The 21545-nt window shown below is 47.4% G+C and overlaps 2 protein-coding genes across 2 annotated transcripts in view; both read left to right on the forward strand.

The window, feature by feature from the left end:
* LOC127051675 (cytochrome P450 2D17-like) overlaps window positions 1–21545 on the forward strand; it is a 204937-nt gene that overhangs the window by 50752 nt on the left and 132640 nt on the right. The window lies entirely within an intron of this gene.
* LOC127052305 (cytochrome P450 2D14-like) lies at window positions 667–21193 on the forward strand. The gene is made up of 10 exons (XM_050955870.1): window positions 667–918; window positions 5461–5632; window positions 7386–7538; window positions 10355–10515; window positions 10643–10815; window position 11815; window positions 12866–13007; window positions 14943–15130; window positions 16142–16283; window positions 20932–21193. The coding sequence occupies exons 1-10, from the start codon at window positions 706–708 to the stop codon at window positions 21108–21110; spliced, it is 1524 nt and encodes a 507-aa protein (XP_050811827.1). The 5' UTR covers window positions 667–705; the 3' UTR covers window positions 21111–21193.

Consider the following 21545-nt stretch of genomic DNA (forward strand, 5'->3'; position numbering starts at 1 on the left):
GGACTGGCACTAGGGGTTTTAGCGCCCTAGGCGCACGGCAATTTTGCTGCCCCGCGCGCTGGTACTGCGGCTCCACTGGAGCTGCCGCAGTCGTGCCTGCGGGAGGTTCAACGGAGCCGCGCGAGCAGCCGACTGTCCGTCCAGCTCCACCGGAGCCGCCTGCTGCCCCCTCTGGCAAAACGCCGCCCACCAATAATCCTGGCACCCTAGGCGATTGCCTAGGCCGCCTAAATGGAAGCGCTGGCCCTGGGGACATGTAGTCACTCTAGGAGAGGATTGCTACTTCTGAATACAAGGGGTAATTCGAGCCCTAGGATAGACTCACGCTTGCATATGGACTTAACCTTACAGCTCACAAAGGCTCCAGGGGCGCCTTTCTCCCTCATGATACGTACCGCAGATGCTGGAAATGGAGCTATGGCCTTTCCCTTTTACAGGGGCTGGGCCACCCTTCATGACCACTCCCCTGCGAGTTTGTATTATCTAGGCAGAGGAGGGGCTACAGAGAAATTCTGGCCAAGCAGCTCCAAGCTGTGAAGTTGGCCAGAGCGGGGCAGGTGTCTGAGAAATAAAGAGAGAGAGAAGGGGAATGAGTGGAGGAAACTAGGGAGACAGAAAGAGCAAAGAGTGAGAGAACAGGGGCAGGGAAAAGAGGCAGGGGTGAGAGTTAAAAACACGGAGGGGGAGTCAAAGGGGAGAACGATCATGGATCTGCTCCTGTGGCTCTGGTCCCAGCTTCGATCCTGCGGGAACAACCTCCCAGCACTGGGCATAGCCCTCACAGTCTTCGCTCTGCTATTTGATTTCCTGAAGCGCAGGAAGAGCTGGAGTCGCTACCCACCAGGGCCAACCTCTCTGCCTTTCATTGGGACCATGTTGCAAATCGATTTCCACAACCCGCACCTCTCCTTTACCCAGGTCAGTGCCGGAGGGGCTGGAGAGCACAGCTAGGGTGACCAGATAGCAAGTGTGAGAAATTGGGATGGGGGTGGGGGGGTGGGGGAATTGGTGTCTATATAAGCCAAAACCCTGGATATCAGGACTGTCCCTATAAAATCAGGACATCTGGTCACCCTGAGCACAGCGGGCTGTGGAACAGAGCTGGTGTGGGCTGGTGGTTCGTTAATCCAGCTGGTGCGGGCTGGTGGGTTATTTTACATGCAGGGGCTTTTCCAACACAGTAACAGTCAGTCCCCCTAGGGGAGGAGGGGCTCTAATGCTCTGAGATTATCTGCTGTGGCTTTGCTCTGGCTCTAGGGTCCAGAGGGCAAGATTCCACTCCCAAGTCCAGTAGAATTCTCTGCAAATGTGATAGCGCTGGAGGAGATGATCCCCACTGCGCACGCGCACACGCCATATCCACAGGGGAACACCCAGATGCAGTGACTCAGCAAAAGTGAACAAACCTGTAATCTCCAGCTATACAACTGTAGGATGTGCTTGCTGGCTGTGTCTGCGCTAACAAGAGCACACACCACCGCTGCAGGATTAGTTGTTGCAAGTGCATGCTTTGTCCTGTCTGCAAGGAAACTACTGATGTAGCTTGAGGCAACTAAATCATATTATGTTTAGTGATTGTAGTTGCCAAACTCCAGAGGCCCCTTTTCTAGGCTGGCACCTTTCAACACTGCAGTCAAGGGAAACTGGGTCTGGTTCTTGTTTTCACCATGTGGTAGGAAGAGTTTTTGTGTTTCCAGATCAAATCGGATGATGACAACAACACTTTTGCCCTGTAGCTGTTTTAACTCCACCTTTTTAGTAACAACATATTATTCCCTTTTCTGCCCCTATTTCCATTTCACACCGTTTCATTTTGCTTTCTTGCATTTCTCACAGAACGGAAACGAGAACAGCTCCTTTTACTTACAGAATCATAGAAATCAAAGATAGAAATGGCCTATTCTTATACATCCCTCTAACTTCTAGTGGTATGCCCCGCAGGGCTTTATCTAGTTTTAATTCCCAGCAATGAGGCTTTCATCACTTCCCCTAGCAAACTATTCCCCAGTCTGATGCACCTCTTGCTGAGGGTTTGTTTCTTGGTGTCCAGAGTAAATTCTCCATTACTTAGTCTCAATCCATTACTCCTTCACCCAAACCTAAACAATTTCCCTCCATCCTTTGCATTTTTACCTTTCAAATACTTGCAGGCAGAATCACAGTCCCCTTCCTTAGATATTTGACCAGTTTATATATTTACATCATTTTAGCTTTCCTCATGAATCAGCCCATCCAGCTCCCTAATCTCTTTTGTGGCTTTTCTCTGAATTCTCTTTTTAATCAGTATCTTTCTGGTAATGAGGTGAATGCTCGGAATGCTAGGCACTGTTACAGACACATGTTCGCCAGTGCCTTATAGAAAAGGACTCTCGTCTGCTTGTCACACAGTGCCTCTTTGTGTGTCATCAGCATCGTTGGCTGATGCCCACGTGGCTTTGAGGAAAGTTACTGTAGAAAAGCTGGAACACGATGCATTGGTTTCTTGTGTTTTTCACATACACATAAAACAACTACTTGTGGTTTTTCTCTCCCTAAATTCTTGGCCCAGAAGGACATTTTCTCCCACATGTGGGTACAATCCTCAAGAAATCCCACAAATAGCTGAAAATAGGTTAAATTTTGGACCTAAACTATTTGATGATGGCTTTGAATTGTTCTGCTTTGTGCTCTGCAATGCCTGTCTGTCACCAGGGTACAGTGGCCCTGGTGCTCGCTTACATCGGGCACACTCTGTGCTGGTGCAAAGTAGCCTCAAAGCCAGTGTAGCCAGCCATAGCGTGTTCAGCCAGGACAGAGGGATAATCCAACAGCAATTCCTACATGGTGCTTTCCTGTAGCCAAGGGGCGTGGGACAGGGTTCCCCTGTACCCTGCAGAATCCCAGCTGCTGTAACTGCCTCTCATGGCCAGTGAAAACTGCCACAATTTAGAAAGGCCTTCAGGCTAATCTAAATTACTGCAGGGGAGTGGGATGGGACTGGCGCACATGATCAGGAGAGTCCAGAGGTATCTAAAAGAACTTTGCACTACCCTCTCCTGCGTTGCACCAGACAACTGTTAGCTGCAGGAAAGGATCAAGGTTAGTAATTACCAAACTCAGTTTTGCAGCCAAGAAAGTCATTCTCAATGAAGTTAACTTGGTTTGCTTTGGTCTAAGACCTGAAAGTTGTTGGGCACTAGCTGAAAACCTGCAATTCCATAGGTGCCCCCTCCTCAAGTTTCCCTGAGTGTGGAAAAAGGGCAGGACTTTTATGCTTCCCCTTTCCAGGCATGTCTGGTCAACACACAGTTTTTGTATTGATTTAATGATTTCAGTCAGGGATGTGATTTTTTCCCTACCAAAATAGTTGAATCACAGCTGCATTCGGGCACTAATCAACACAAAAACCTTTCCCGTTATCTGAGTGTTATTGCCATCTGCCGTAATGCTCAGAACAGCGTTGGCTAGGATGCCATCATAGTCACATGTCATAGCTGCAATAAGCCATCTTCTGGCTAATGTTTTTGGGGTAATGAACCACCCACATAGGTTAAGAGATGGGCAAAGAAACGATCATGCTGTTGGGAGGGGCTCAAGAGTGTGAGTGCCTGTCTCAGGGCAGACTGCTAAGCAGGGCAGATACCCCAAACTGTGGTGTGTTATGTAAGCAGATTGCACCAAGCCAGTATCTAATGTGAACTGCTGACCAGGAGTGCTGGAACCTCGGTAGAAGTGTATGGGATGGCATGAGGCTCTGCCCCCTCTGTGGCCCTACCTCTCCTCTCCTCATCCCCTGAGGCCCTGCCCTCTTTGTGCCTCCACCCCCTGCTCCTTCTCTTTTCCCTGAGGCCCTGCCGCCAGGCCAGGCTGGAAGCCCAAGCCTGGCTGTGGTAAGAGCCACCCAGGAAACCCGGGCCACTGTGGGGAGCGCCCCCCTAACCCTCCCCCTCATTCCAGCTCCCCTGCTCCTGTATCACTGAAACAGGCTTACCATGGAGTCTCAGACAGTCCCCTTAGAATCTCCAGTCTATCTTGCCACCCAGATGAACTGGACTTACTGATAAATGGTCACCAAAAAAATCACACCACATTCAGGTTATTCCTGTCACTTACCCCAGATCAGTTGGTACCCTAGATCTTACAGGAAAGACAACACCTGTAGCCAATCCTGTAATAAATGATCTGAAGGTTTGTTAACTAGGAAAAAGAAATGACAGAGTTATTTGCAGGTTCAAGCAAGCAAACCTATACTCGCAAATAAGTTATCATCTAAATCTAAGAGTGACTGAGTTGCAGTGACGTGTCTATTCAAAGAGTCTTTCAGGGCGGACCCAGCAGGCAGCCCTGGGGATCTCTAGCCATGTGACAGTTCAGATAGCCAAACAGATGGAAAATTTTCCTGTGACTTTGTTTTATTTCATTCATTCGGCTTCCAGGTCCACAGAACAAGCCTCCTTGCACATGGCATTTGCAAGGTGGGATAGGGCCGGGCCGTTAGCCAATCCTTTGTATTGCAATGTTCCTTGACCCAGCTGATTTTGACAGTCCTTCTCGATGTGGGGAGGGAGGATTCCTGTGCCTGGGTTCACAAGTCCAAAGCAGCCATTTGCTAAGTTATAAAGCAAAACTTACATATTTTATTATGGTGAGGAACACAGGCATTGCAAGTGAGATTAACGCCTGCAGCAACTCACAAGCATTTCACAGAGTCTAAACACTAAATTCATTCTTGTAAGACTAATACCTATTTTGAGCAAACTAACATACAGGTGAACTGGTCTGGTCTCCAGCAATGAGTTTGTTAGTTCTTAGCTAATGTCTGCAACTTGGACAAGAACTGGCACCTCATTTGCCAGCATCACAGGAAACGCCCCCCTCCCCACAATCCCTTATGTCAATAATTTTATTTTTTGTGTATCTGTAGCCAGCACTACTATATCCTCTGTGATAAGATCAGATTTCATAAACTAAGCAAGGTTGGGCCTGGTCAGTACTTGAATGGGATATTTCCTATGCAAAGCCATGTGCTGCAGGAATTAGTGCAGAAGGCTCTCTGTGTCAGTGGTTAAACCAGTGCCACACCATGGTTTTAAGGAACAATGTACACTTGGGTCTGTTATCTTTGAAGACACCAAAAGAGGTCCTGACTGGTGGTTTTCGTTAACGAGCCCACGACACTTTCACAAGGCCCCTGGTCAAATTTCAACTTGGTTAGTTACGTTCTGTTGACATAAACTCTTCCTGCACCATCAGCTGACAATGGTTGCATTCTTCTCTCCCTGTGTAAGTGGCTGTGTAGTACTGCTGTGAGTTGTTCCACTCCAGAAGTGGCTGCACATCCGTGATGAGCTAACAAGCCCAACAGAGTGCTCTGAGATCCTTCTAAGTTAGAGAGAGTACAGAAAAGCAAGATGATTTTTTCAGGCTTGCTTTCCAGCCTGACTTCCAACAATATGTTTTTCCTTTTTCTTTTCTTGGCAGCTGAGGAAAATATATGGAAATGTCTTTAGCCTTCAGAACTGCTGGAGTAATCTGATAGTAGTGAATGGATTCAAAGCTGTAAAAGAAGCATTGGTCCAGAAATCAGAGGACTTTGCTGACCGACCATACCTTTCTATATATAAGCAGTTGGGTTACGGAGAGAATGCCAAAGGCAAGTACCTTGGAAACTAACATAGTTTTCTGGCAGTGTTGCAGGGGGACTGGCTGGGTTTATCATTTGAGCTCCAGGAGAGGTTGAAGGGGACTTAGGAAGTGAGCTCCTTCCCTCTCTTGTCCCTCTGCTGACGTTGCTTTTGCTGGAGTCTTCCCCCGACACTACCTCTCGAGAGGAAGAAGTCAGGTTAGATCAAAATGGGGACTCTCCTTCCCAGCTGCAGTGCTGCAACAACTACCAAGACATGGCCATTCTGAAACATTCTGTAGAAAGTACATGGTAATCAATACTGATTGGCTGCCATTGTCAGAACTGGCAGTTTCCTAACCCTCACCCTATGTATGTACCTTCCTCGGCTTGTAAAAGAAATAACCTCCTTCTGAGGAACCTCCAGGACCCAAGAGTGAAAGTGGGGGAAGGTAGAAAGAAATGCAACCTAAAAGGGAGGCTTGTTGGGCTGGAATCATCTCAGGTTATCCCAAAGCACTAACATAACAAAGATTAGATCTGGAAAAATATTTATAGGTTCACGTATTCTCAACCATGGGGAGCGTATCAGCCCCCCATTGGGAAGACTAGTCCCCTGCCCTGCCCCAAGCCCCTATTGTGGCCGGAGAAGCCTCGCCCAAGCCACCACCGGCCTGAGCCACCCCAAGCCCAGGCTGGCTGGAGGAGCTCTGAGTCCTCCCACTGGTGCAGGACCATGGTGGGGAGTATTAGCAGAGGTTTGGGGAGGCTTAGCTTCAGGGCCGGTGCAAGGAAGTTGCGCGCCCTAGGCGAAACTTCCACCTTGCACCGCCCCCAGCTAACCCCGCCCCTCCATGGCAGCTAACCCTGCCTGGGGAGACGTTCTGCGGAAACTAAGCCTGCCTGAGTAGCCCACCCCAGCTCACCTTGGCTCCGCCTCCTCCACTGAGCACGTCAGTGCTGCTCTAATTCTCCTCCCCACCCAGGCTTGCAGCGCTGATTGGAGAAGACCGAAGAACTGGGCTGTGTGCTCAGTGGAGGAGGCAGAGTGGAGGTAACCTGGGGCGGGGAGCTGTTCCCCTGTGCCCCCCCCTCGTTATTGCAGGCAACCCTCTCCGCGCGCCCTACCACCCAGCTCACCTCCACCTCCTCGCCTGAGGGGGCTTTTAGGAGCCCCCAACCACTAGGTGCCCTAGGCGGCCACCTAGTTTGCCTAAATGGTTGCACCGGCCCTGCTTAGCCTCCCACAACCTCCATTACGCACCGCCTGTGTTCTCAGCCTCACCCTGGCCCATACTCTGGCCAATGCAGGGATGCTCCCTGTAGTATGTTCTTCAGTGCTTTGTCCAATCCAATTTTAAATGGCTTGTGATGGGGCATCCATTAATTCCTTTGAGAGACTATCGAGTAGTTTAGTAGATCTCATCACTGGGAAATGTTTTCTGACATCCAACCTGAGGCTCACACCCTTAGAGTATAGCATGGCTTAGCTCCATTGACTACATCAGGTTATACCAGCTGCAGATCTGGACCTGAATTTCATGCCCTTCCTCCTAGCTATATCTTGGAGCTCCCTGAATAATCCCTCTCCTTCTGCACTAACCACCTACACCTCTGAAGATGCAATAATAGCTCCCATTAGCTGCCTTTGGCCAAGCTACATTTAGTTTCTTTTATCCTTCCTCAGAAGCCAGTCCCTCCAGCCCTATTTTGTTGCTGTGCAGTGAATGTTGGATGGTGCTTCCCAGAGTTGATTGTCTCTTGTTTATTTACTATTTTCCAGGGGTGGTGTTTGCAAGATATGGTCAGGCCTGGAAGGAGCAAAGGAGATTTGCACTCTCCACCTTGAGGAACTTTGGGATGGGAAAGAGATCCCTAGAGCAGCATGTGACCGAGGAAGCTGGATTTCTATGCTCTGCAATCTGTTCTGAAAAAGGTTTGTGGCATCAAGGGAGATGGGGCAGGGGACCAGTGTAACTTCCATACATAAGGAAATGAAAGCATAATATGATAGCCTGACAGATGTTTTAACATGAGAGTTTGTGATGGGAAGTAAAAAAAAAACAAAAAAAAACCCAACCAAACAACTCAACGTCTCCAATTGAATGTGCAAGGGGAACTTTAGGTTGGTAGAATGTTATTACCTCAGCTGGAATTTGGTGGAGGCATCAACATTAAAACACTTCCAAAACATGCCATGAAGTCTTTAAGGACATCACTTTTATGCCTCAACTTAAAAATGTCTGTAGCAGCCCAGTAACATCTGTCTGTACACAGCAGTCACGGGTTCAGTACTGAGGCAGAGATGAGTACTATTACCAGCACACAGTTCTCTATTACTCGCACACTCTAGGGGCACCCACTACCCAGTTCTTAGGGCTCAAGATGTAACCCTCTTAATTTAGACACCCACCCGTACCCTATTCCTAGGGCTCAGGGCATACTGTTTGTGGGTTTGCAAGACCTTTTAGCAGCAAAAGAGCCTTTCACAGTAATAACTTCTATTTATTAACAATTACCAAGCAGAATACATGTACTATGCATACACTGCTATGCTCACCAGTCCTGGTCAGGCAGGAGGACTTTCCCTGTTGGCCATACAAGGGCAATCTCGTCTGGATTCTGGTTGCTGCATGTCAGGGTTGTGCAGAGGATTCTTTGCAGCTTTGATCTTAGGCTGTGTCTTAACAGCGAGTTCTTCTTCTTCCAAGTCTTTCCTCCTCCTTATTCTTCTGCTCCTTCTCTGCTGGTCTCCTTCTTGGACCCCACTTTATATAGTGAAACTTGAGTCCTGCTTAGCTGTATTAACCAATCATTTTCCTAACCAATTCTAACATATTGTAACAAAATTCTCTAACCAATCAGACCCCTCCACCTTCACTAATTTACACCTAGTAAAATAATTATGTGTAACCCTTCTGCCCCTCTGAGTTGACAGCAACAAGGGCCGGGTTCAGTATCCAGGGGTTCCGTTTCAGTAACACAATGCATAACCGGCTCGAGCCCCCACCCAGTGACCTGGGACACTCACATACCACACCCCCCTGGGCGCCTCTAGGAGGCAATACTTCCCCTCTCGCAAGCACGGAGTCTGAGTGTAGCAAAATCTTTTTAATAAAGGAAGGAATCAATGCGGCATCCCATTGGAGAAACACCACAAACAGGGTTATAACACAAACCATAAACAAAAACCCACCTCCAAGTTTTTTTGGCACTGTCCTTTTTCCCCTTAGGGTTTTAAGTCCAATCACCCCAAAGTCCAACAACCCAAAAGTCTCAGGTCAATGCCACCCCAGAGTTCAAGAGTTATCTGTAGAGGTCCCTCCCCCCAGCCTGGGTAGAAAGGGGCACCTTACGTAGTCCGGGGCCAACTGCCCTGCCTCTCCGTGGGTTCTGCTTCCACCTTCTCCACGAACTGCTCCGCTTTACCAGCTGCTCCACTCTGCTCCTCCAGCCGTCCTCAGGAACTGCTCCGCTCAACCAGCTGCTCTGCTCCATGAGCCGCTCTGCAAAACTGCTCAGCTCCACTCGCTCTGTGGGCCGCTCCACTCGTCCCACAGCTACTTCGCTCTGCCAGCCGCTCTGCTGCCACCAGCTGTCCCGTGATCCGCACCAGCCGTCCCCGCAACTGCTCCACTCTGCCAGCTGCTCTGTTCCACAGTATATTTTCAGGCTCCCCCACTAGTTAGCACAGTACTCAGTGCTCTCAGCTCAGTCATTTCAGCTCTTTCGTGATTTCAACTCTTAGTGTTCTCACGTCTTAGTGGGGGAGCCCCAGTGCTAGTGCACCATTAGCCCAAAGTGCATTCAGCTCAGTAACCTGTATTTATTCTTGAGGGAATAAAAAAAATCAACTCTGACATTCCACAGTGGAGAGAGGAGGAGGTGCAACTGGTGCTTCTGGCTCCACAAGGAGCCTGCATCACCAGGCACAGATACCTATCCCCACCCTCTCTCAGTTCACTGGGTTTTGGAACCCATGTCCCTTGTCTAGCAAGTACCACCCAACTGAGGGTGAGTCATTTGTCACCAAGCAGTCCCACCGCTCAGCAGTCTGGGATAGGGTAGGCGTGCCTATGCAAATACACTCTCTGACATTCTTTCCACCAGATGTCAGGGTAGAGCTTATCCTGACTCTGCTTACATATGTAACAGACTAAAACAAAGAACCAGACCATCCAGACAAACAATAGAGAAGTGGGGACCATAAAGATAAAACAAGAAAGAAATGAGTATTTGACAACCACAACTAGTGATAAGTGATTTCATGCCAGACAGGACGCTATCAGACTAAGTTTTCTTTAACCATCTTAAGATCTGTTTTTTTTAATCTGGCGATAGTGGGTGGTATTAGGACAAGATCGCCTTTTTAACAGCCCGATGTTAATTATTTTGATGTATTTTAGATGGAATGTGAGGATGTGACTTCTTAGCTAATGCTTGCTGCCTCCTAATATGGCTGCAGACAAAAGCCTTCAGTCAGTACCACTGACTGAATCTACAGCACAAACCTGAAATTGTTAAATTTTCCATGGTGTTCTCTCTTCCAAGTACTGACCAGGCCCAACCCTGTTAGTATGTGAGGCATCTTTAAGTTCCCCAGGTTACATGAGCATGGACTTTAAATTGGTTTATTCGTAAGCAGTTTTGAAAGGTTAGAGGTTCTTGCTCAGTATGTTCCATGCAGCGAGGAGCAGGCTACAGTGATGTTGTGTCTCCTAATGTCTTTGGTTGGTCCTGTATGTTTTTCAGGTCATCCTTTTGATCCACATTTTCTTATAAACAACGCAGTTAGCAATGTGATCTGCTCCCTCGTCTATGGCGAGCGCTTTGACTATGACAATAAGAAATTTCAGAGGTTGCTGTATTTGGTTGAACAGCTCTTCAAAGAAGAAGCTGGATTCCTGCCCCAGGTAACTCAGCACATATGATTTGGTCAGTAAGAAGCTGCTATTTGATTGATCAGTAAGATTGTAGTTTAGTGATTCTATTCTGGGAGTCATGGGCTGTGGTTTTCTCTCTCTCACTGTGTTATCTTAGCTTCTTGTCGTAGTACCTTGGCTGCTGCTCATCCCTGGAGTGCCACAGAGAGTCTTCCGATCCCAAAAGGAGATCCTGGACTTCACAGATGAGCTTGTGAAGGAGCACAGGACGACCTGGAATCCTACCGAAAAGAGAGATTTCACTGATGCTTTTCTACAGGAGATAGAGAAGTAAGGAGGAGAACAGCAGGTGTAGATCTCATTGGCTCCGTGAAGATATTAGTGACGGGAACACTCCCTGTTAGCTTCCCTTGTCCCTCGTTGTAAAGTTTACAAGCAAAATCCTTTTGCTAATAGAACTGCTATGAACAGCTCACTGTTCTATTTCTTCTGGTTTTCCCTTATCTAGTGAGTCTAATGAGTTCATGCTGAGAAATCAGCTGAAGAACAGGCTGATAGCTGCAACTTGTACTGAGGCAGTGCCCCACTCTAGTGGGTGCTGTACCTGGGTCCTTAGCTGTCTTGGCCGTGGAACAGCCCTGATATAAGCCGACCATGTACAGTTTAGAGACTCTTCTTTTTAACAGTTTTGGCAAAGGTCATAGTGAAGACTTCCTTCATCCTTCCAAATCACAGCTTCGTTCAAAGGCAGGCTGCTGGGAATTCCTGGCTGGAAAAATGTTCCAGAACAAAAACCTGATCTGTTTTTTTATCTTTCTAGAACAGCTGGTTGCAAAATTGAAACAATGAAACATGTCGTTTTTGACAGAATTTCATGTAGAAAAAATCAAAATGCAACATTTTGATAGGCTTGAAACATTCTGTTTTGAGGTTGTCAGAACAGCACATTTCAATTTTTCATTTATTTTATGGTTTGTTTTATTTTATAGTATTTTTAAAATGTTGATTAACCTGAAACTTTTTTAAAAAGCTTTCATTTTGTGTGAAGTTTCTAAATGTCAACTTCTTGTTCTGAGTTGCAAACAAAGCAAATTACATTTTAATTGGCTTTTAAATAGCATATTAGTTATTGCCCATGTTAAGTCTATGTCCAAATGTATACAATTGCTCTGAGAAAATCTAGATAAGAAACCCTTATGGTACTACATGGAATTTCTGACCTGATCCAGTGTGAGTGATCACACTAACCTCTTGTGGTTGCAAAGGCACAACTCTCTAAGACTGACTGGAGACCCTCCCTTAACTCTGGTGGTAAGAGACTGTGGGCAGAGTTTCCAGCGTGTATGCTGAGTGTACTGAGCAGCATCAGCCAGTGTGAGTCTGCTGTGCCTGGGTACTCCTCCTCCACCACCTTAGTGGTGCTGGAAATAGAACTGACCACAACTCCTGGCTTGAATTAGTAATAACAAAGACCAAATACATGGTTTCTGTCATGAGCGCCCCCACTATAAAAATTATTCCAGCACCCCTGGACTTGGATGGGTCTGAAAGTGCTGCTGAAATGTCCACCAGCGCCTCATGGAAACTCTGCCCCATTCCTGACACAGGCGGGACAGCGCAAGGAAGAAAAGTTCTTGAAAAGGGGCTTCTTCCATGTTGCTCGGCAGGCAGTTTTGACAGGCTTGTCAAAGTTCCTGTAATGTGCAGGGTGGGCAGTAAATCTTTCCCATAGTCAGGGCTAGAGCGGCCACATTCTGGGAGGGTGTTAGGGGGTCTGGAATATGGTTGGTTTGACTCGGCTCTGTCTGCTACAGTGTGGATGCCAGAGGTTCACGCCTATCCTAGAATATTCTTAACCTAGGGTTGACAATCAGTGAAGACTTCTGCAGGGTTAGTCGATAATTGTTTTGTTAAGGTCCAAATTTCTTGGTCAGGGTATAGGCAAGGTCCCAACTGCAGAGAAAAATAAACAATAATAATATTTAAATTAAAAGATTTCAGGGTCTGTTCAAAAGCATCTAGCAGTCCAGATTTGGCCTGCCATCCACCTACTGACTCCCCCAGTGTAGATGCTCAAGCACTGGGTTCACTAACACAGTGTGAAGGAAAATATAGTAGACATACCCTGTGTTTTTGGAGCAGAAGGTCCTGAATTTTATTCCTGATGAAGTCTATGATGTGTGGGACAAATTATTACTTTGAAATGTATGCAACCAAGGAGCCTTGACAGCGTGTGTTGTCATATGCACGTGTTATGCTGCACTCTGCAAACAATTCAACCTTTCAGTCTGAGAATATGAATTACCACTATCTACCCATCTGATCCTCTCTCCTCAACAAAAATCTAAGGTCAAATCACGCTCTCTTTTGTTCCCTTCAGGCCAAAGAGCATGCGGGGAGCAGTTTCAATGACAACAACCTTCGTATGGTAACAATTGACTTGTTTACCGCTGGCACTGAGACCACCTCCACCACCCTGCGCTGGGCATTGCTGTACATGCTTCTCCATCCTGACATCCAGTGTAAGCAAGAGGACTGGTGGAGATGTGACCGGTTCTCCCAACCCTGCATCTTCCACTGAGATAGAGTGACCAGATCGCAAGAGTAAAATGCCACACAGCCCGCTGGATCCACTATGCCCAGAGCCCCCCTACAACCGTTCTACCACAAATGCACAGTGCTGTGCACACACACCCTGCCCAGTGCCCCCCTGCCCACAGCCCCACCACAGCTTCCCAGCACCCCACACAGAACCCCCCACTCGCTACTTTCCCAATACACAGATTTCCCCTCCCTCCCTTTTGTCCTCCCTCCCAGTGCCCTTCCCCACAGCACCACCACCACAACTACACAATGCCCCACACAGACCTGCACTGCCCTGTGCCCTGACACACACAAACCTCCCCCACTGCGTAGCGCCCTCCACACACTCACAGCCCAGCACCCCCCTCACACCGCCCAGACACTCACTCCATCACACCCTGCCCCCTTCCCTGTTGACACTCACCAGCCCTGTTTCTTGCTCCTAGGGTTATAGCAGCGAGGGGGGTCTCCAGACTCTCCATGTGCTGCACCCGCCACAAGCGCGAGCTCCGTGGCTCCCATTGGCTGGGAAAAGCACCAATGGGAGCTGCTGGACCTGCAGAGCCGGGCTTGCAGGCACCGGCAGCATGCAGAGGCGCTCTCCCCCTCCCGCCCTAAGAGTCTGAGGGGCCTGCCAGAGGGCGAGGTGGGGAGTCCTAGTGGTGCTCACTTGGGATGGCTCCCGGCCCGGGAAGCATCCAGCAGGCTGGTCCCTTTGGCTCCTAGGGTCGTGGGTCGGGGCAGGTGGAGGGGGGGCGGAGGGCTCTCTGCCCACTCCCTGTGCCTGTAAGCCCCGCCCCTGCAGCATGTGGTGCTCCTGCCGGTGGGTGGGCACCGGGAGCTCCCCCAGGAAGCAGTGCTGAATGATGTAAGCTTGGGCTGCGGAACAAGTCCCCTAAAATCGGGACGCCCCCAATAATATTGGGACGTCCGGTCACCCTACACTGAGAACTTCTTAGCTTCTGCGGTCACCGTTGTGTTCTGGGCATATGAAGCTGCCAGAGCAGCAGTCACAGCAGTTATTGGGGAAAAAATTCCACTGGAAAACTCTCTGAGGGGGAGAGCAAAGAGCTGTGGCAAGGGAGAAGGGAGAGAGAAAGCTCCTGATAAAGATTTCAGTGTCAGAGGGAGCGCTCACCATTTTTCTTCATGACAAGGGCACTCTGAGACCCTCGTAGCTACTTCCTTCCCTTAGGGTCTCCATAGGGATTAGTGCTAACCTGCTTAAATGTGCTAACGCCGGAGGCACAAGTGGGTCAAATACAGTATGAAGAAGGTGGGATGTCTCTAACAATGAGCTTATTAGCCCATAGCACAGAGAATAACTATGTAAGTTGGGCTGAGTAACCGAAGATGAGTGTGCTCTCCTTCAGCGCCTAATTCTGCATTCCTCTCTTTACCACTGTTTATGGGGCTCACTTTGCCCCTCGCCCCCAACCAGCTAAACTCTGCCTCCCTTGCACTGTTGCTTTCAGGTGCTTTCAACAAACATACAGGACCTGATTGCAAGGTCAGGAATTAGCAGTTGGGAAGCAGAGCAGTGCATGTCTGGGGTATCAAAGAGGCTTTCTGGTTGTGTGGAGGTGAGAGAAATCAGAAGTTGGTCCACGCCCTCTCCCCACTGCTGGATATGGTTCCTGACCCTTGAACAAGTGCCCCTGACACCAGCCACCTCCCAGACACTTAGAGCATGACTCACTTTTAAACTGCTCAGTGAAGGTGGCTAACAAACTCACAGAATATAAACCCAGCGCTGTACAAATAGACAGACAAGCGCTGCCCCCCAGTGTTTAAAGCTTAAGGGTAAATCTGCAGGTTCCCCATTTGTACATCATTATGTTATATTGAGGAGGATGTAAAGTGTCTTTTTCTAGGTAAAGTCCATGAAGAAATTGATAAGGTGATTGGCAGGGACAGGTTACCCCAGATGGAGGACCAAGCGAACATGCCTTATACCAATGCTGTGATCCATGAAACTCAACGTTATGGGGATATTATTCCTGTTGGAGTGCCTCATATGACATATCGGGACACCGAGCTCCAAGGCTTCTTCATTCCAAAGGTATCTGTGGCCAGCAGGGGATGCAGACATCTTCTCCCCTTGCAGACTTATGTCCTGAAGCTGCAGACATTCCACATGTGAATCTCCCCAAGGTTCCATGCAAAGGAGGTTGGAGTACAATGCTCTGAATCACACAGCCATTGTCGAGTTATCAAATGTACAGTTTTGAAAGAGCCTGGGCCTCAGGGAGACCCTTGTTTATGTGGTTAGCTCCATTTTCAAAAGGCCTTTCAATATCTGAAAAAACAATGAATTGAGCTAAAACACAACTAAGGAGTGCAATCATTACAAGGGAGACTGTAAGTGTGTCTTGGGCACCTTATAACATTCAGTACATCTGCTTGAAGGTGGAGAAAGGTAAAGCTGATTAACTGTATAGAAACTACCTGCTAGGTCAAGAGTTCAAATCCAGAACAGTAGCAATAGTAGCTGTTCAGAGGCCACTGTGCATCTCAGTCCAGTTCCAAGTGGAGAAGAGACAATGATGGGCAATTAGTGCCTTCCTTGGCGACAGTCTCACCGGAGAGACCAAAGTCATGCAATACTAAACTCCACTTTTGCCCTTAGAAGAAACTCCTCTAGCTCAGGTCAAAGGCATGTGAGAGGGGAAAGATCTCGCCTTTTCTGTGAAGACAATGAGAATTGTAGTTCACAGTCTCTCAATCAGAACACTCTTACCAGAGCTAAAAGTGGGGAGTAGAAGGAATTTTCATCCCATAAAGCTCAGTAGACCCTGAAAACACCACTTGCATACTCTTAGTCTAGCTAGCATGCAATGTACAAGGGCGACAAGCTTCAGAGCATACGCTGTGCACTAGCTAGGGCCCTGAAAGCGTCCCACTCCACTGTGCTATAAGATTATGCAATTAGGTACCTGAGAGAGGTTCTGTGCTTTCCTCTGAAGCATCCTACAATGGCCACTACTTGAGATGGGATATTGAATGCAGAGGGACTGGCCTTTTCTGATGTGACAATTCTTACATACCCTGTTTCTTCTCTGGGGTGGATCAGGGAACGACAGTCATCACTAATTTGTCTTCGGTGCTGAAGGATGAAACGGTTTGGGAGAAGCCGCATCAGTTCTACCCAGAGCACTTCCTGGATGTAGCTGGGCAGTTTGTGAAGCGAGAGGCCTTCCTGCCTTTCTCAGCAGGTAAATCCAAGGGGAGGAGGAACTGGGAGAGGCCGTCCCTCTGGAAATGAGGTACAATGCATGAGATGTGACCCACTACTGTTATGGGAATGTGCGTCTCCTTTAAAGCAAGATGTCCCTCTCATCATGAGAGCATCTTCCTCATGTGGAAGATCATCGCAATCCGTGCTGAGCTGGGCCTGTTCTACAGTGCCCTGGTGGTATCAGTATATGCAACCTCTGCATAATAACTCCCTCTCTCTATTTCTCCAGCGCAGAAACTCTGTCCTTGAAATACTGTATTTAGGGTCAAGCCTTGAGAGTCTGAGCAGCTTGTCCCAGAGGCCTATGTAAACCACTCGGCCAAAGGAAAGCAGTCTTGTATTCTTTATTCTGTAGTAAGCTGGGCAACCCGCACCATAATTAATTCATTGCTCATCTTCTACAGCTGTAGTTATTTAAATAGAAGATCTACTTATTAAAAATCAATTCCAGTTGTTTATGTAACAAACACACCTACTTAATCCCTGAGGAACGAGGAACTGCCAGTTAAGGAGGACCTACATCCCTTAAGCCAATACACCCATCCGTCACGTTAGGCTCTGTTCTTCATTAGCAGGCTGCATCTCCCCAGAGAAATTACTTCATACTCCATTAGACACAAGGACATTCTGAATGTAACACATTAATCGCTTCTGCACTGTAACCGAAAACCTTAACTACAAGCCCAGGAATCTGTTTAGAAACAGTGTGCACACAGGTGAGGTGTGTGTTATTGGGAAATGGATGGGATCATAGTTAGGGACTTCTGATAAAGCATGATCAAAATTGTTGTGTGCCACGTACTTCTTTGAGTTGCAAGGCACCTGATCAAAGGAAGGCCTTTGTTACTGGAGGCCCTGGGACCACTGCAGTGGGGTATATGGATCAGTAGGGGATAAAGGGGAGATGGATGTTCCCAGTTTCCTGTATGCTCCCAACTCATCAGAGAGATGAGAAGAGGGAAATACTGATTCTCTGATACACACCAAAGGAGGCCAGCTGTGGCTGGTGGAGGGGCTGTAGAGTCTGTCCTAATTCCTTTGGTCACCACATCCACAGCAGAGGGATTTCTGAACTGGTGAGGCACTGCCTCTGCCAGGCCTGTACCAGGGCAGCCCAGGAGTTCTAGCAGTGGGAAACACAAGGGCTTAGACAGACGGGTCTGTGAACTGAGCAGTTATAGCTTTGCCATAGGACCTTTCCCAGTGACTGGATCACCTTCAAAAATCCATGAACACTTAGCACAGCAGTTGGTGCTCTCTAGGTTTGTTTCAATGCAGCCAACCGGTTCAGTTACAGAGAGGGTTGAGGTCCCATCAAAGGAAAAAAATGTGTCACAAATGTAATTAGGCAGCTTCTAAGGCATTTCCAGAATACTCTGCAGTACTGGGGGTTGGAGGGAGAGGTTCTCTCTGTACTAAGCTGAGCTAGGTGTTGGCTCAGCGGGTACATCTACACTTCAGACTAGGGGTGTATGTTCCGGGTTGGGTACACATACCCACGCTAACTCGCCAATAGCACGTAGGAGTGTAGCCACTGCAGCGTGAGCAACGGAAGAGGCTGGTCACCCTGAGGATGATCCTGTGCAAGATGGTAGGTACCTACTCAGGTGGCTATCCCCTCCTGCTGCTTGTGCCCCCATGGCTACACTTTGCTTTTTAGCACACTAGCTCGCTCAGAGTTAGTGGAGGGACGTCTCCTCGAGCTGGAGATTACACCTTCCAGCTCAAAGTGTGGACATACCCTTGGTTAAAAGCCAGTTTTGTTTTTCGTTTTATGATTTGAGTTTAGTCTGTAAACAGGTAATTGAGCAGCCACCCTCCATTTGTGCCAAACTGAAGTGCAATCAGTCTTCCCTGTACTTTGTCAGTGCCTGCCTTTCACTCTGTGTGGAGCAGTGGGTCCTAAAATATGGCTCACAACCCCAAATGGGGCGATGCCATCAGCACATGGGATCGTGGCAATCCATCGTGTGCAGAGGATGCTATTTTGCTCTGACCTCACATGCACCATATGTATGAGGATACACTGGGCAGAGGACAGTTTTGTAGAGCAAAAAGACGTCCTCCACATGGGGGGAGCTCCCACTTACGGGGTGTCTGAGATCATGCTGTGCAGAGGAACCCGTTTTGCTCTTCCATGTTTTCTGGGATTCTGGATGAAAATATTTCCTTCAAACGGGGTCACTTGGGAAAAGAAATTGGGACCTGCTGATCTAGAGCCTCACATCATACAAGAATGGATTTTTGTTAGCTAGCTCTGTATTTGTACCTTAGCAGCACAAAGCACAACACTCTACCTTTCCTAATTGCTCCACAGCCGCACTAGATAATAGGGTTGCCCCATTTCAACCTGAATGGCTAGTAAGCTGTCATGAGTTAAGAGTCAAGGTTCTCTCATGGATTCGTAACTGGCTGAAAGGAAATAAAGGGTAGGAATAAATGGTCAGCTTTCAGAATGGAGAGAGGTAAATAGTGGTGTCTCCCCGGGGGTCTGTATGGGGACCAGTACTGTTCAACATATTCATAAATGATGTGGTAAAAGGGGTAAACAGTGAGGTGGCAAAATTTGCAGATGATACAAAACTACTCAAGATAGTTAAGTCCCAGGCAGACTGTGAAGAGCTACAAAAGGATCTCTCAGAACTGGGTGACTGGGCAACAAAATGGCAGATGAAATTTAATGTTGATAAATGTGAAGTAATGCACATTGGAAAACATAATCCCAACTATACATATCAAATAATGGGGTCTAAATTAGCTGTAACCACTCCAGAAAGATCTTGGAGTCATTGTGGATAGTTCTCTGAAAACTTCCTCTCAATGTTCTGTGGCAGTCAGAAAAAACCAACAGAATGTTGGGAATCATTAAGAAAGGAATAGATAACAAGACAGAAAATCTCATATTGCCTTTACATATATCCATGGTAGGCCCAAATCTTGAATACTGCAGAGAGATGTGGTCACTTCATCTCAAAAAAACTGTATTGGAATTGGAAAAGATTCAGAAAAAGTCAACAAAAATTATTAGGGGTATGGAACGGTTTCCATATGAGGAGAGATTATTAAGACTGGGACTTTTCATCTTAGAAAAGAGACGTCTAAGGGGGGATATGATTGAGGTCTATAAAATCATGGCTGTGTGGAGAAAGTAAAAAAGGAAGTATTATTTAATCCTTCTCATAACACAAGAACTAGGGGTCACCAAATGAAATTAATAGGCAGCAGGTTTAAAGCAAACCAAAGGAAGTATTTATTCGCATAATGCACAGTCAAGCTGTGGAACTCTTTGCCACAGGATGTTGTGAAGGCCAAGACTATAACAGGGTTCAAAAAAGAACTGGCTAAATTCATGGAGGATAAGTCTATTAATGGCTGTTATTCAGGATGGGCAGGGATGGTGTCTCTAGCCTCTGTTTGCCAGAAGCTGAGACTAGGCGACAGGGAATGGAGCACTTGATGATTACCTGTTCTGTTCATTCCCTCTGGGGCACCTGGCATTGGCCACCATTGGAAGACGGGATGCTGGGCTAGATAGACCTTTGGTCTCAACCACTATGGCTGTTCTTATGTTTGTCAAATTTCTGGGCCCTGGGGACATTCCAGTTGGAAGTAGAAATTGGTGGAGTCAGGTATTTTCTTGGATGCCATCTTGTTTGTTTATAAGGAACGTACAAAGTCCTGCTCCTCTGAACTCAAGAGGAACCCGTAATAAAAGGAGCAGTTTCTTAGCTTATGGCCCAAAGTCTCTTTTGCCAACAAACCCAAAAGCTTTTTTCCTAGGGTCTCACTGCACTCACAGGCTATTCCTCCTTGTCCCTCTTGCTTTTGTCTCTGCCTCTCTCTGTTTTTGTCTGTTCTCAGTTTCTGTGTGTTCTCTAGTTTACTACATACTTCAAAGAGAAATGAAGATAATGCTATTACTACATTCACAGTTCATTTATATGTTAACAACGCCTTTTGATCTCTGACTAAACAGAATATAGCTATAGACAGGAACCATTCACTTACATTGTTAGAGGTTGACTATATATACATATTAATTCATAAAAACACAAATCATTATCTACTACTATGTTTCTAAAGGTTGACTCTGGGTCACTTAGATGGCTAGTTGTGTAACACTTTCTGGGTCTGTGTTGCACAAGGTTTCACCCAGCTCCTAACATGGTCTCCATAACTTATAAACTTCAGGTATCAGCTCATAGACTTCAAAATTATATTTTACTATCTAACCTGATGAGGATTTAGCCCTGTGTATTAGTGTGTCTGACCCTTTTGAGTCAGGCTAATGAGGCAGTAATTCTCCTCTCCAAATCAACTGACAGAGGCCTTGGTTTTATGATTTCCACTGAAGCTTCTGGTGCTGGCCACAATCAGACACAGGGAACTGGATTAAACAGAATATTGATTGGTCTGGAGAAGTATTTCCTAGTTCTTCCTGTTCACACAGGGTCTGGGAATAGGGAGACTCACCATCTGCTGCATATGGGGGCAGATTCTGTGCTCAGTGCAACCTGTGGGTGTGCAGTAAGGGTCTTACTCCTTCAGTGACTTGTTATTTACATGTAGTGTTGTATCCTCCTCCTCTCTGCCTCCTCCCTCTTTTCTCACTCCCACACTTGCAGGTCGCCGTGTTTGCCTGGGGGAACCACTGGCCAGGATGGAGCTCTTCCTCTTCTTCACCAGCCTCCTGCAGCATTTCACCTTCCGTCTCCCTGAGGGCCAGGCCAGGCCTCGAGAGGTTGGACGCTTTGCCACGACACTCAGCCCACACCCCTACCAGATCCAGGCTGTCCCAAGATAAGTGCAGTGTTTTGCAAAGTTCTCCTCATATATTTAGGAAGGCGGTAGTGCTTAACTGAAAGATGCTCCTACTCTGGTGGGAGAGCTTCCCCCCTCGGCATAGTTAATCCACTTCCCTGAGAGGTGATAGCTGTGTTGGTGGGAGAACCTGTCCTGCTGACATAGCGCTGTCTATGCGGGGCGGGGGGTTAGATCAGTGTAACTATGTTGCTCAGGGATGTGGATTTTTCACACTCCTGAGCAGTGTAGTTATACCTATATAGGCCTGTAGTGTAGACCTGGCCTTAGTGTTGTGTCTGCTTCATTCGTTACTAGACTCTCCTTGAGATCAAATGATGCTATCAGCACTATTGGCTGTTTACCCGTCAGCACCGTGTGGATCCCTGTCGCGTGTCGGTACACACAGCAAGTGTGTAACGAAATGCTAAAGATAGTG

Source organism: Gopherus flavomarginatus, chromosome 1, assembly GCF_025201925.1.
Source record: "Gopherus flavomarginatus isolate rGopFla2 chromosome 1, rGopFla2.mat.asm, whole genome shotgun sequence".
Lineage (NCBI taxonomy): Eukaryota > Metazoa > Chordata > Testudines > Testudinidae > Gopherus > Gopherus flavomarginatus.